The sequence below is a fragment of the Zonotrichia leucophrys genome, chromosome 9 (genome assembly GCF_028769735.1).
Source record: "Zonotrichia leucophrys gambelii isolate GWCS_2022_RI chromosome 9, RI_Zleu_2.0, whole genome shotgun sequence".
NCBI lineage: Eukaryota > Metazoa > Chordata > Aves > Passeriformes > Passerellidae > Zonotrichia > Zonotrichia leucophrys.
In genome coordinates this window covers 9925390-9940600 of record NC_088179.1, presented here as the reverse complement: position 1 = coordinate 9940600, position 15211 = coordinate 9925390, and the positions used below count along the sequence as shown (strand labels likewise).

Genomic DNA, 15211 nt, shown 5'->3' with positions numbered 1-15211 from the left:
AACTACTTCACTGATAGAGATCTCCAGTGTGTGGGGAAAGGCGGATATGGGAGAGACAAAGGCCTTCTGCTTACACAACACACTGAGCCACCACACTTCAGAAACTCCTCTTAGCACAGCTGTGCTAGTCAGGAAGAATAAAAATTCAGTCAGGCCAGCAAAGTTAAGTTCTTGCTCATTAAGCCTCCCGCTCCTGTATGTGATGAAGGCAGCAAGGCAAGGAAAAGCTCTCACAGGACACATGCTTGTGTTGATAGGAGCTGCACTCCAACCTAGGAAAAAGCACACTACTTGACCTGCAACACTTCTGCAGACCCAGACATACCACTGCATAGGAAGATTACATGTGTCAGTCTAGTTTAAAAAGCTCTAACAAGATAATACCTTTCAGAAGGCTGGTAAATGCCAAATTAGATTTCTTCTTCTCCCCATCCCTGCCAATAAAATATCCTCAGTTATGCACCAAATATAATGCTGGCAGTGCAAAGAACTGCACATTACCACACAACAAAACTATGTTCCAAAACATAACACCCTACAGGAAGAAAGATTTGGAAACAGTTTCTTTATGTAAGCAAGTTATAGCTCTGTTTAGTAATCCTGCACTTCTCATGTCAATATTATTCATTAATTTCTGTAGGTTACAAGAATTTTATACTGCCAGAGTACTAATTTCAAAGGCAGTTTGGGTCCAGAAGTGATAGTGGTTTCATAAGCAGAGTGAAGGCAGTAAATCCAGCTAACAAAGACATTGTTCTACACACAATCAGCTCATGGATCTGTGTATGGTATTAGCAGAACCAGCAATGTACTCCAAGGACACCTGAGTGCACAGCTCCTGCTGTCAGCACTCATCAGCTCCAGCTCAGGACTGCTCCTTTCTCTCCAGGGTGTCCAGGCCACATTCCACACTACAGGAGATTCTAGGGAAGCATTCTGGTCTGACCAAACACCAGCTCTGAACCAGGCTCAGACTGCTGCCAGTTCTGCAAGAGTGCAGGAAACAGGCACTTGCACAGGTGCTACTGAGAGTCAGGAAAACTGGCACCAAAATTCAGCACTACTAAAATAACTCCAAGCAGCTGAGCATACCTTCATGTATTCTGCTCAGGTAAACATGGTCTTTGCCCCAGAGTAGCAGAGATTTTCTAAATCCAGGACCATCAAGATTCTGTTCTTCAACCACATGCATATTAGAATGGGTTATTTGGAAAGGTTATAAAATACCTGTCATCTTTCAAAAGGGTAGGAGAAAAATTAACTCTGTAACTGGTTTGCCTCATAATACTATTCTTCATCTTAGAAGAAAAGTTTCTGAATAAATAGTCACAGCTATAATGGCAACAGGAGATTAGCACCACCTCCACTTTCTTCAAACAGCAAGTTCACTTCCTACTACCATTGCACAACTGAATCAGAGGCCAAATCAGCACCAGCATCATTTGAGGATGAGTATTCAAACAGACACATCTCCATTTCACTCTCAACTCGTTATTCCTAAGGAGAAAATGTGAAAATACCTCACATTGCTCTTCATGAAGACAGCAAGGAGACAAAAACCCTACCCAGTGAGTCAGAACTGCCTTTATCCTTCAAAAGGATTTCAGAAGGCACTTGAGGAATGTCAGCTGGAAGATGCCTCCATTCTTGCTACAGTGACCTAATCCCAACACAAGCACAACTGGAGACTGCTCAGCTGTTTGTACCTCCAGATGAGTCAGCAACACCAAAATACAGGTGTCTTCTAATACAGTACAAGGATTCAAAACTTTGTTTGAAGCAGTAAAAACTCATTAAAAATAATTTAATAATTTTCGAGCTACCTGTGCCAGAATTTTTTTAGAATGTGCACATGTGGGGAAGAGGATGGTGCCTCACCTAAGGAAGAGCTGCTCTGCATAATCTCTCCCTGAAGCAGCTGCTTTGCAGAAGCCTTTCAGTAACTGAATGTTCCACCCATGTGTGCCACAAAGAGGGACATTTACAACAACTGGGGAAAAGTTGGTATTTAAAATATTATGAAGCATTTTGGGGTTTCTTTGTTTAGTTTGGGTGGTTGGGCTGTTTTACAGGACTTCAACCTCATACACCACACTGACCTTATAAATACCCTTTAAATGAGAGTGGAAAATTACTTCCTTTAAGAACAACTCAGCACCTTAACTACTTTATCTCATGGAAGTTTTCTTGCTATTTTACTTTGTATTCAGAACAAGATCCCTATTGTACAACCATGACCTACTCATCTGGAAGCAAGAAAGGTTATCACAGAGGCCTGGGCAATGCTGGAGAAAGACTAGAACAAGAAAGTAGGAATGAAAGTATTTTAGAAGTTACAGAAAAATGGAAGTTAAACATGATAGATTGCCAAAAAAAGTTGAGCTTCTTTTTATATGTATCGCTATAAAATTGTTATAACTGTTGATACTGGACAATTCCATGTTTGAAAAGTCTTATTTTGGGCAATTTCCTTTCTTCCTATACACACAAGAGCCTCCTACACTGAACAAAAGCTAAGCAAGGCAAAAAAATGGGGGGTTTTGTCAGACGAATTTCCTCTGTCCAATACATTATCTTATCTGCAGATAAGTATTCCAAAGTCCAAATACTACATGAGAAAGCAAAATGCCTATTTAACTACTGCAACATAAAGTACAACAACATGCTTAACTAGGTTTTAAACTCCTAACAGTGTTTAAAACAATAATCATTTCTGTTCAATATTTGAGCACTCCTAAAAATGTACCATCAGCACTTAGTGTGTCTATTCAGTTCTACTTAAGAATTAAAGCAATAATCAACCTAAAACTAAACTCAGAAGGACATCTTCATTTATGAGGCAGCTCATTTAAATCATTACAATTCTTTAATTAGAGTACTACAATTGCAAAGATCTCTGCTTTAGAAACAGAGTAGCACTGCAGAGGTCTGTGGTTTTTTTAATGTCAATAATAAACTATGTATCAACTAAATCATTAAGATTAACAGACTAGTCATGGCTATGAGGACAGCCACACTAATCAGTTGAGAAGGGATCACTCAAGGTTCCAGATCAGTGAAAACAAACTCAAAGCCATCTCTAGACATAGTAGTTTAGTAAGAAATGAAATTAAAACAAATACAGGGAGGGAGCTACAAACACATGTTTTCCTTTACACTTTGTGAAGCTTAAAGCAAAGCTGAAGTTTACAATCTAATCTTATGGAAGGAGCCTCCAACACACTCTATGTGAATCCACAGATGATTGTTTATTAAATTTCCTTATGCAAAAAGTCAGTAATAGTGACTAATATATGCTCTATACATACACACACACACATATGCAATGCTCTACAGTTTTAAAAAGCCCAACCAACCTAAGCCATCAAGAATATTTTATAAAGTCTGGGAGAGTTCAGGCCTTGTTCTAGCTCTGTCTAAAGGAATCAGGCACTAACAGTCATTTCAACAAATAACACATGTTTACCAGGGCAGAAAAAGAAATTACTACTTCTGTTTTCATTCTTCAACCTGACAGTTATGAATGGACCAACTTTAAGAAAGTTAAGTATCAGCATTTTACTGAATGATGGGATTTATCCTCACAAAGCTTCACAAAAGCACACTAATAAAACACACTCTAGCCTACAATCAATAGTTCTACTAACCAGGGTACAGATGCAATCAATGTGAAGCAGAACCTTATCTAGTTTGAACAGAGGCAAAATCTGCCTCTAAAATCCTCAAGGCTCCAGCATGTCATTAAAACACAAACTACACCCTCAAACTGAAGTCAGCAATAGCCACATCCAGGGCTCAACACCTCCATGTATTCCCACAGAGTCAATCCAACATCTACCTCAGATTTTTCCTCCTATTAAAAGGAACAAAAAGTCAGTATGCTAGAACTTGTCCCCTTCAAAGCTGCCACAAACTACTCACTAGATAACAATTTCTCCCTTTCCTCCTTCTGTCCAAGAACATTCAATATGGATAGACTTTAACACACATATGTAATTATATGGATATACTTTTATTAAGTATTTAAATTATTTATTATTAATTATAAATTAATTATTATTATTTTATTAAGTATTAAAACTACTAGAAGACTTTCTGACACCAAGTGTGCAGAAATACAGTTACAAGCTGCACTTTTGTATTTATTTTTGGCACACTACATTCTTTCAGTAAATACTGCTGCAGTCAGTTTCAAGTTCTGAGCTTACAGGGAAAAAAAAAAGTGGCTGCATATTGCCTTATGCAAAATCAAAAGGAAACTCAATTCAGAAATACTGATCATGTGAATCTGGATTGTCTGGGTTGGGCAATAACATTATGATGATCAGCTACTCAATGAAATAAGCTTTTCAAAAGTCTCATTTCAAATTATGTTGGCTTCAAAAGACTTCTGTCTAGATTTTGCCAAAAAAAAAAAAAACCTGAAACAAAAAATCCTAAGTTTTCTTTAAGTAGTGTTTTCAACCTTAATACTAAAGTGCCAAACCCACTTTATTCTCCAAATTACACTTACTTCATTTCCATGTTTCTGCAGAAATTCTATTTCCTGTTGTGTGAACGTAGTCATTGAAATCGACTTCACTCTGTGGGGTGGATTCAAGCCCCGCCTGAAAGAAGAAAGAGGTGTTCAGCACTTGGGGAATTTGTCACCATACAATCACGTTTAACACTACAGCTAGAAGTCAGACAGCTTTAAAATCAGGAGCCATCTCTGTAGAGCACACTCATTCTTGGTACTGCCATACAACTTAAGGCTGTGTAAGCTCTTCTCAAGTAACACAGTATACAAAGCTGAGTAACAGAACTTCGGGGAGACCAATATTCACAATTGTTCATGCCAAGTTACTCAGGCACTTTCCATGCAATTTAAGAAAACAAAATTAGACTTTTTTTTAAATCCTAATCTGCTTCACCCTTGCCTCTACCTTTTGTCTCTCACTCTTGGGTATCTTGGTTGTAGTTTCCTTTTCCTCCAACTCTTTCCACACTTTGATCTCTTATTACAACTTCTACACAGTAACTAGATTTCTTCAAGCTAAACTGCCCAGCTCAGTATTTTTCTCTTGCTTTAACCTACACTTCCTGTTTCCTCACAGCATATTTTTATGGTTTACATTTTGCCCCGAGAACTCACAGGGGCTTCCTCCTCCTCCTGAACACTACTGAAGTAACCAGAACAAAAGCAAAATGACACAGGTTTTAGTGTGCTCCCAATGGGAGATGCCATTGCTAATGGCACAGCTCAAACGTGAGCAGCCCAGCCTGGCAGCTCTCACATCCACGCCACAGCAGGGCCAGCAGCACTCCAGCAGCCTGACACTGTCACACGCAGCTCAGCCACGGCCTGCGAGCACACACAGCAAACACGCTGAGCAGCAGCACCAGGGTAAGCACAGCTTGCTTTCTTTTCCAGCTCCTCCTTCAAACACATGCTAGCTACTGCTGCTTTTGCCCACAGCTGCTTCCAATCAGAGCCAAGCTGTGCTGTGCCCAGTGGATGCAAGAACATCCCATCCCGCATCCCACAGGCAGTACCAGGGGCCAGTTTAACACTTGGGTTAATCAGGCCTGGATTTCTGAAATACCATCTTAAAAACAATTCATATACACTAACCATGAGATATCAAAGCACACAAAAAGCTTTCCAAGGATGCAATGCAGGCCCAACAAATCACTAAGAAAATCAACTGTATTGGTTCTATTTGTCCCTACACTTTTAATTCTAAATTTGGTTCAGATTGCTTGTAAGAAAAAAGAAAAAACACAACAAAAAGACACTGACATCTAATTTAGGACAGCCAGTAGATTTCTTAAAACTCCATTATTATCTCAAGAGCGTTAGCTATAAATTAAATTGTTATCCATCAGAACAGCCTATGACAAAAATCTGATATTCCAAGTATTAACATTAAATGCAACTTTGGCAGAAAAATTTTAGCAGTTCAAGTTTTCCAAGTGAGTCTAATGGGAAAAATACTGTTGTGCATTTAGCTTGGAGATTCACATCCACACCTGAATTCAAGTGTACCTGTAAGACAATTCTGATCCTGTTTTAAAGAATTCCACATTTTTAATCAGAAGCTGAATATGGCTTAGAACACTAAGCAGTAACATTTTAGCCTAAGTTTCATGAGCAAACAAATTTGAGATAATCACTGCTTGAAACACTTGGATAAACAATTAATTGTATTTTCCTAAGAAATGCAGTCATTTTGAATACCTTAAAAGCAGAAGTCATTTCCAAACCTAGAGGCATACGAAAATTTGTTTCACAGAATACCATTTGCTTCAGCAAACTTTTGAAATCAGAGCAGCTGACATTCGACTCCACAGTTCAGCACCTTGACAAGGTAGAAGTTACACTGAAATTGGTGAGAGAGGTTTTATGATAGTTGATTAAACTATCTTCTCTCAAAATATTTAAATTTCTTGGTAAATTAAAGCTACTAATTTAACATCTTTCATCTAGCTGTATCATCTACACCACAAATAAACTACATTTATTAAAATACTATAATATTATCTGAGGGTTTTTTTAAAGTAAGTACTGATTTTAAGATGATGTAATTTAAAAGAAACCTGTAGGAGTTCTATGCAGTTAAAATTCATTGTTTCAGAGCTGGTGCTAGGATTAGGTTTTGCTTATTTTTGGCTTTTAAAAGAAACACCTTCTCAGTCTGTGCATGCAAGTAATTACACTTCACTAAATGGCACTTGTAGCATCACATATTGAGTGACAGCACAGAAACAAAGTTGGCATCCACTTGGCACTTCGCACAGATCTATCTGCTCCATCAAATGTTATATGACAATTACTGTCCCCTGCTTTTACAGTAAGTATAAAAGCAGTTCTGTCTGCCTTAGTCTGTTCAATTTACTCTCCTCCTAGTAATTACAATAGCAGCACAGTTAGGTAGTTGTAAACTATTTACCGGCTATTTAAAAGCCAGAGCTATTCACTAACACATTCACGTGTTTCTCAGCACAGGCAGTATATCTCAACTTTCCCACTAGCTCCTGCTGGAAATTCCTTTTTGCAGTAAGTACAGTTTAAGTGCTCTGTTGTGCCTGTGTTTGCAATTTCAAGGCACTGCACAAGTTCTCTAAGACCTACCTACTCTACACTGATCTACCAGGGCTCTTTAGAGCATTTACTACAACAAACACTGACATCTTCAGTATCTTCAGCTCTATTAAGCAGCAATATTAAATGTGGTTGAGGCCTAGATAAGGCTTTGTTAAATCTCACCAGAGACTTCCTCCATGCCTCTCTCTCCAGTGAAGAGTTCAGACATATAAGGTTTCCTGCTATACACACTATACCCACATGGGATAAGAGGAATTCACATTTCTCTTACACCATCCTGCTAAAAGAAGGAAGACATCCCCCCTAAAGATCAGATCACCACACAGAGGTGTCAGATGTCTGGCAGGATGAAAGAAAGCACAGCACCACGTCCAGTGGTCCAGGGGTACTGGAAATTCTGAACAAAACTTCAAAAGCCATAATCTAAAGTAAACTATAAAGCTGCAATACTGTACATTCAAGTATTTATGTCCATTGAATATGGCAAAGGATGCAGGGAACCCATGTAAAGCTTCCTCCTAAGCTAAAGCAGCCTAAGAAGTCAGCCCAAAACAAGGAATTCAAGACAATAAGCTGCATGCAAACACAGCCCAAGCATTATCTTCCTTAGAAAAATTACTTTGATTCTACCGTTAGAACAGCAAACTATTTTTTTATGATTTCTAACTAACATCCATGAATGGCCTGGAATTTCCCTAAAACAGAGCAGTTGTGCAATTTTTGAAACAGGATTCAAGGACCAACCCTTCCTTACCTTACAGAGACTATTTAATGACCCAAATGATTCACTAACACCTCATCTACATATGGGGGAAGCTTATTGGTAGACAGCCAAGTACAATTATCCCTTATGAGGAATTACCAAATCTCCTTTTTCATAGGAAAAATGTTTCTTTCCTTGTATTTGACAAGTGTTTCACACAGTTCTAATGCTTTACAGTACTCCGTATTTAACAGGGGACAAATGGATTACAGCCCCTTAGTGCAAATTATCCATGCCTAAATTTAAATTGACCCTGAACAAGTATTTGCAACCTGCCCCTGTGCAGCAGTAGCAGTTACTCCCTTCCCTACAACAGTGCTCCTGGGGAAGGCAGCAACCAAACGCCACCTCAGCACTTACACCAGACTGCAGCTCTCTCCTCCCAAGAGGCCCCGGGGAAGGATGACAGAGTAAGACAATTCTGCCATCTGCACTTAACCAGCACACCAGAGCTAGAACATCCCACACAGAGATCCCACTCATCACTGCCAGCTTCTTCACGCTCAGCAACGATTATTTCTGTGGAAGAGCACTGTGACCAGAGACTGCAGCCCCGAGAGGCTCCTCCACTGACCCTCACTGAGTCACAGCTCAGCGCAGGGGCAGCTTCGGAGAACATGAGACCTCTGTTCTCCAGAGGGCATTGTTAAACTGCTGCTCTCACAAACAAAGGAAGCTTTAAGGCCACTGACACAGGATTCTGCAGTCTGGCAGTTGAAACATTAAACATTCAAAACACAGTCAACAAGCAGTGGATATTTGTTTCTAACATAATTTAGCGGCAAATTATAGTTGAACTTGTGATTGTTGGCAGAGCGGCCGACTGCAAAGGCTAGGGCTGGGAGGGGAGAAAAATGTGAAGAGTGAGCCCTGGCAGAACAGAGGGTCCCTTTCGAGGGAGGAACGGTGGGCAGACGGCTGCTCAACGCTGCTCACGTCCCCTGGATCAGATTCTAACACCTTCTCGAACCTAAGCCAGCAAAATGTGATCCCCTAAAATGCAGCAAGTTAAAGAGGCAAGTCAAATACCGAGCCATCACAGAGCACCCCACACACCCAGATGTCCAGAAAACAAGCACCAGAAAACCCAGTGTGACAGCATTCATTATTATTTCTGTGTTACTGTAATTAGCAAAAAGGAATACAAGCAGCACTGGCCATTCCTGATACTTGTAGACCTCCCTGGAGACCCTCCGCCATCTCACAAGCTCATTTATTTTTAATAGCAGACGACTCATACACACATTTTGAAGCAGAGTTAATATTAATTTAGGTTTTTTCTTAAAAAATAACCAAACATTCTTTTTGAACTGCACAGTGTTCAATGTGGTATAGACATATTTCCTTTGCTCTCCTGCCTTGCAACTGAAAACACAAAAAATATCCTTAAAAAAATATATTTACACATACACAGAGGCCCAGGACACATGGAGTCATTTTCCAAACAGGCTCCAAAGGAAAAAAAGGACTGCAAAGTCATGCTAACTCAATCACCTTCACTCTAGCACTGTTTATTTAGACTTTTAAAATTTCTGCTAAACTTATTCTAGGTAAAGAACAATAACTTATCACCACTGCACAGAGGTTTTATCGTTTGTTACTATTCCAGCAGCCATCAAATACTTCTATCTGGCTAATACAGAAGTCCCCTACCCATGAAAATTTTAAATTTAAAATTTCAACTAGGAGCATTACAAGTAGCCAGAAGAAGGCCAACAGTTGTAAAAAATTAGCATAAAAGGGCTTTAGCATTTCTCAAAGTACCTACTATGCTCTAAACATTCCTTGTTGCTGAACAAGAGACTTCCTAAATAAGTTGGGAGGGAGTTAAGAGAGCAGTGAGAGAAAGGATAGGAGCACCTTAATTATCACATCAGCAGATACAAAAAAGAGTCAAGATTAAAATAAAAAATTATATCATTCAAAACATGTGCAAGCAGACTGTTAAACAGGGATATTTTCTGTTGGTGAACTGAAAAACACGTTCTTTTTATCAAAGTTGGGAGCGGGCTGGCTGCGAGTGCTACAGAAGTACTTGAAAGCAGAGATGCACAGACAGCTGAGATACAAGGCAGGGAGGCACTTGATAAGACAAAGGGAAGGAAGGATGTCACTGTCAGCAGGCCACACGGGAGCATCCAGGAAAACAATAGTCATAGCTACCAACACAACCCTTTGAATCAAAGGACTTCTGTCAAACCAAAATAATCTCCCTGCCAACATCTCCCAAGATGCAGGTTTGCTGTAATAAAGAGAAATTTTCCTGTGGTGTATGACTGTAATCTTGACCTGAGCAACTGCTCCTCCAGAGCACCTCCTCCCACTCTCAGGGCACAAACTGTGTAGAATTCCAGATATCTCAGATTCTTGTACAACACCAAAAACTTGAGTTACCTTGTGTGATGCTCGCACACTTTTATTGCCCACATGAAGAATTTAAACACAAGGGACAAGTGGAACTATTTCAAGAGGAAGCAAATTCACAGCACTGTGCATGAACTTTCTCCTGCATGCACCATTTTACACAGCAAAACTTCTGCTCTGCTAAGCCTGGTCTGACCCAGTCACTTAAACCCCAGGTACTATGAAAAAAACCTCCTGTCACCCACACTTCTGACTTGACAAAATTCACCTTCAACATTAAGTCAGAAAGAGATCTTTTTAGCAAAGCCACTAGTTCTGTCACTGTTTTTAGCAGTGTATGAAAAAGCTAGACATACTATTTTGGGAAACAGTAGAGGGAATAGTAGGTTTTTAAAGCTAAATCTAGTAATACATAGCACCACTCTTTTGATAGACATGAAATACTTTAAGGAAATTCAGGACGGATCCAGAATTAAGATTTTGGATGTGACTAGATAGTCCTTGCCAGGACAATGAACAAACACTTCAGAAAACTAGCAAAAAAGTTATACTACAGTTTTAAAGAGCTTAGAGTTAACTGTATCTAGAATAACACTTATTTAAGATGATACTGATTTTAGCAATCACTTTGAGTTAATTGAGAAACCTTTCTGAAGGAGACTTTTTAATCTAGTATTTAAATCTTGCATTGAGCACTTCATACTTGAAAAAGCTGGTCTACCTGACTTCAAGAATACTTCCTGTATCAGATTAGAAAAAAATAATTAAAACAAGAAGCAATGCAAGCCATTCACATAGCATATAAACAAGATAAAGTACTAAGATTATTAAAACCTTACAGTAAAGCAAGTACTATGAAGCAGAACACAAACAGCCATTAAGAACTACAAAAGCAGCAGTACTTTTATATTTGCCATTATGTTGTTTGTTCCCGAGTCGTTTCCCTAAACCGTGAAATTCTACAGTGAAAAGTATTTGGAAATAAACAAGTTGTTTGAAGAACTGTTCTCATGGAAGTGTTAAAAATAAGTTTCCAGTTATGAAACAGACATGATCTACACCAAGTCTCATCACTAACAAATAAACATACCACTGGCTAGGTCATAAGGTGTTAACCAATATATATAATCCTGCACACACAACCTATGGAAGTTTTTCCAAGTTGACATGAAAGAATGAGTCCAAATTTATTTTAAAGGGAAACTAAGTCCTCTTAATAGTCATTTACTCCAGCTATAAGTGTAGGTGTTACTAGCTGTAAGAACCAAACATATAGTTTGCAGTTGCTTTTTTGCAGCAAGACAAAAACACTGCATATTTTGAATGAAAAAACCATTTGTGTTTCATTGGAATACCAACACATTAACCATGTTTTTGCAGACAGTCTTCCTCCTTTAAGCATGGTAACATCCAAGTGATGGCCAACACCAAGTGCAGCTGTCTCCTGCTTACGAGCTGTTCCACTGCCTGTACATCCCTTTGGTTGCTGTAAATTGGGCTGCGTTAGGAGTCCCTACCTCCCAGCCAACAGATAAACGGAACAGACTCTTCTGAACCCACGCTAAGCATCTCAGCAGCATTCACAATATACTTGTCTATTAAGGTTAGGAAGCCTGAAAAATAAATTCAAACACTCTCATGGTGTAGCTTTACCACACTTTCAGTCTAACCCAGCAAGAACATGTGCAACCATTAAATAAGCTCAGTGCAGTAGCTTAAAATAGTTTCACATGCCAGCACAAATAACAGTTTGCTAAGAGAGCAAACAATAGCCAGAGCTGGCTGATTGAGTGGCATGTTCGTGTGAAAACCTAGAGTCTCTTTTCAATTTCACAACCTAAATGTATTTTCTGTATTTGCATCAAGTCTGTTCAGAAGCCTACATAAAGTAGAAGAACTCCAAGTCTAATTAGCTATTAGTATAAAAGGCAGTTTGTTCATGTAAATTCAGCAAAGAACTAATATATTTGCTTTGCATTTCAACATAATTACCAACTTTGTTCTAAAACACAAGCCCTTACTTTGAAGGGATGTTTGGGGTAGTAAGGAGACAGAAATTAGTTCAGGCTCCTGAATGCTTTTTAGAAACACCAGTCTGTATCCTCTGACATACTATTTATTTCTTCTTTGGTTAATCTGATTCTGCTCCATTCCATTGGCATAATGCTACAGAATCATATAAAAGCAAACGGATATAGCTAAGGAAACAGCAGCACTGAAGACTCCCAAATTATGGATATGTGATGAAATTCACAACTGACTGACCTCAACTCTTAGTTTCATACACACTATCGCTGGGAAGGATGGGTGGAAAAGGGAGGGGTAGTAGGAAGGCCCATACAGGAATGAGGAACAGGAAAAATGCAATCACTTTATCAGAGCCAATCCCTTTCCCAGGTTTATATATATAGCTTGTAGGAAATAGTCGATGTAAAGTCAAAAAACCCCAGCCAGCTTCTACTTTTCTGATCAAACCTCTTAAACCACTGGGCCTGGAGTTCGACTGAGACAGAGCTTAAAGGGTTGTCTTACAAACTATCACCAAGCAGAACTCGATGCACATAAAACCATGCTGGTGGTTTAACTTAACGTTTAAATAATATCTGTAAACGCATTCACGACAGGGTCAGTATCCCCGCATCTTCAAGGCTATCATGACAGTGAACTGCTAAGCCACGTGCCCCTTCCCTTTCCACAAGTATTGTCGCACACTTGCTTCATTAACCACCCTCCGTGGGGCGGCGGCGCTCGGGCTGCCCGTGCGCGCTCCCCGTACGTGCCGGAGGAGCCTCCCCGGACCGCGGGGCTGCCGTGCGCCCCAGCGCCGCACACCCTGCCAGCGGCGGCCACCTCCGCACCGGGGGCTCCGACGGGGATTTCCAGCGAACGCGCCCGGGAAAGGCTCCCGACGGCCTCCCTCCCTTCCCCGGGAGAGCCCCCTGCCCGCTGCCCTCCGACGTGGCCGAGCCGGCAACAGGAAGGGCGAGCGCGGGGGGAGCGGCGGCGCTGCGAGAGCCGCGGCGGGGCTGCACCGCCCGGCCGCCGCCGCCCTGCAACGCGTGCCCCGGCGGCCGGGGGCGGAGGTCACCGCTGCCGGGGGGATGGAGCCGGCGGTCCCCTCCCGCACTCACTCACAGGATGCCGGAGCAGGAGGTGCACACGAAGCTGCCCACGGTCATGTCGGTGTAGGTGGGGCCCCGCTGGTCGCAGTCGAAGCACTTGCGGTTGGGCGGGAGGCTGCTCATCTCCCGCAGCAGCTTCAGGTGCTTCTCCTCCTGCTTCCGCTTGGCGCTCGCGGCCATGGCCCCGCCGGCGAGGGACGGCCCGGCACGGCGCCGGGCCCCGCTCACACCCCGGCGGCGGCGGCACTCCGGGGCTCGGCCGGCGGGAGAGGGGCCGGGCGGGCGGGGGGGTGAGGGGAAGACAGGGGAGGAAGGGGCGGGGAGGGCACAACCGGCGCCTGCCGGCGGGCCGGTACGGGAAGGGGGTGGCCGCTGACGCGGACCGGCAGCCCCACGAGGGAGGGAGCGGGCGGGGGCCGCAGCTCAGGGGAAGCGGCGGCGGCGGCAGCGGCACCGGGCCCGGGGCGGCGGAATGACGAGCCCGGGCGGAACCTGCGCGACACCTTTATGAGCTCAGCGAGGAGATGGCGGCGGCGGCGGAGCCCCGCGCGCCCGCCGGCTGCAGCGCCCCCTACCATGTGGGAGGGCGCACTACACCCCCTCCGTCCCCTCGCGCCGCGACCCTGGCCCGGGGCGGCGCCTGCGGCGGGGCCGAGTCACCCCGCGTGACCCGGTGGGGAGGGCCAGGGGTGCGTCCTGTGGAGAATCCCGATGGAAAAATATCAATAAAAAGTGTTAGACTTTCCTCGGGGAGGAGGGGATCGCCTTCCCGCTCAGCGGGGTGCTCGGGGCGGGCTATTCCCCTCACACCGCGGGGTGAGCGCCAGGCAGTCCCCGCCGCCCCTCGTGGGCAGTGGGCTCAGGCGGCTGGGGAGAGCGGGAGGTGCTCCGTGAAAGAAGGACCACGTGCCTCGTCCCCAGCCCAGCGCTGCCGGTGTCCCTCTGTGTCCCAAAAGTCTGGAAATTCAGTCTCGGAGCGTGGCGAGAGCGGAGGCGCTCCCGGTCCCAGCTCAGGTGCCCGCCGGTCCTGGCGGCGGGGGTGGCCCGGGGGACGGGCTGGTGGCCCTGGTTCCGTGAGGATCGTCAGGGCGGATTGCAGCGGATTTGTGGGGAGAGCAATCCCAGGGGGTCTGGCTTTCTTGGGACGGAGGTGAGAAATGCACAGTTCTCCTTTGGGAATTCGGCGCCCGGCTGGCCGTTCCCCCAGCAGGGGAGAGAGCAGAGGCAGCAGTCCTGTATTCTGGTACCCGAGAGGAAACCCCAGTCAGCCCCGGATCCACAAAATACGTGTTTGTTCCGCACAAAGGTGCCTAGCAGTGTGCGAAATCAATGTTAGAGAAAAAAGTAAATGCACTTTATATTTCAGTGATTTCACCCTAGCAACGCTATGTATGATTAAAATGTTTTAATGTTTAATGACCCAATACAATGTATTTAGGGTCAAGTTTTGTGCCCCTGACGTCAGGACACATAGGAACAAGATCTGATCCACTGTATTTTCCTCATAGTTTAAGTTAAAAAAATCTAGGACTAAGTGTTCAGCATCAGTAATCTGTCCTTCCTCTTCTGATTCCTCTGGATGTGCTATGTGCTAATTTACCTGAGCTGATCAACCAGTTCTAAGTTTTAAACACAGAAGGCAATGCTCTAATTTTTCCCTAGTATGGATGGCAGGAGCTGTTCAAAGTGAAAAATAAACATCACTAAATAATCACCAATGCTTAAATAGCATTCTCAAGAGTAAACAGGAAATATTTCCAGTTTAATAAGGACCAAATTCTCACTGCCTCCCTTAATTTTTCACTTCTCTATGAAATGCTGATATTCTTGTTATTCAGAAGGTTTCATTTATTTTGCCTTTTATGAAACATGCTA

At 42.9% G+C, this 15211-nt stretch overlaps 1 protein-coding gene across 8 annotated transcripts in view; it reads right to left on the bottom strand.

Annotated features, from left to right (window-relative positions):
- Window positions 1–13828, bottom strand: part of AGFG1 (ArfGAP with FG repeats 1) — a 36517-nt gene extending 22689 nt beyond the window's left edge. For 7 of the 8 annotated variants that reach the window (XM_064721657.1, XM_064721658.1, XM_064721659.1 and 4 more), the window contains exons 1-2: window positions 13350–13828; window positions 4514–4607 (exon numbers count right to left, since the gene is read on the bottom strand). In XM_064721657.1, the coding sequence (XP_064577727.1) occupies window positions 4514–4607; window positions 13350–13516 (261 nt within the window). In that variant the 5' untranslated portion in view covers window positions 13517–13828. Of the gene's footprint in view, window positions 1–4513; window positions 4608–13345 lie in introns of all 8 variants that reach the window. The other variant, XM_064721664.1, reaches the window with a different exon arrangement.
- Window positions 13829–15211: the final 1383 nt, after the last annotated feature.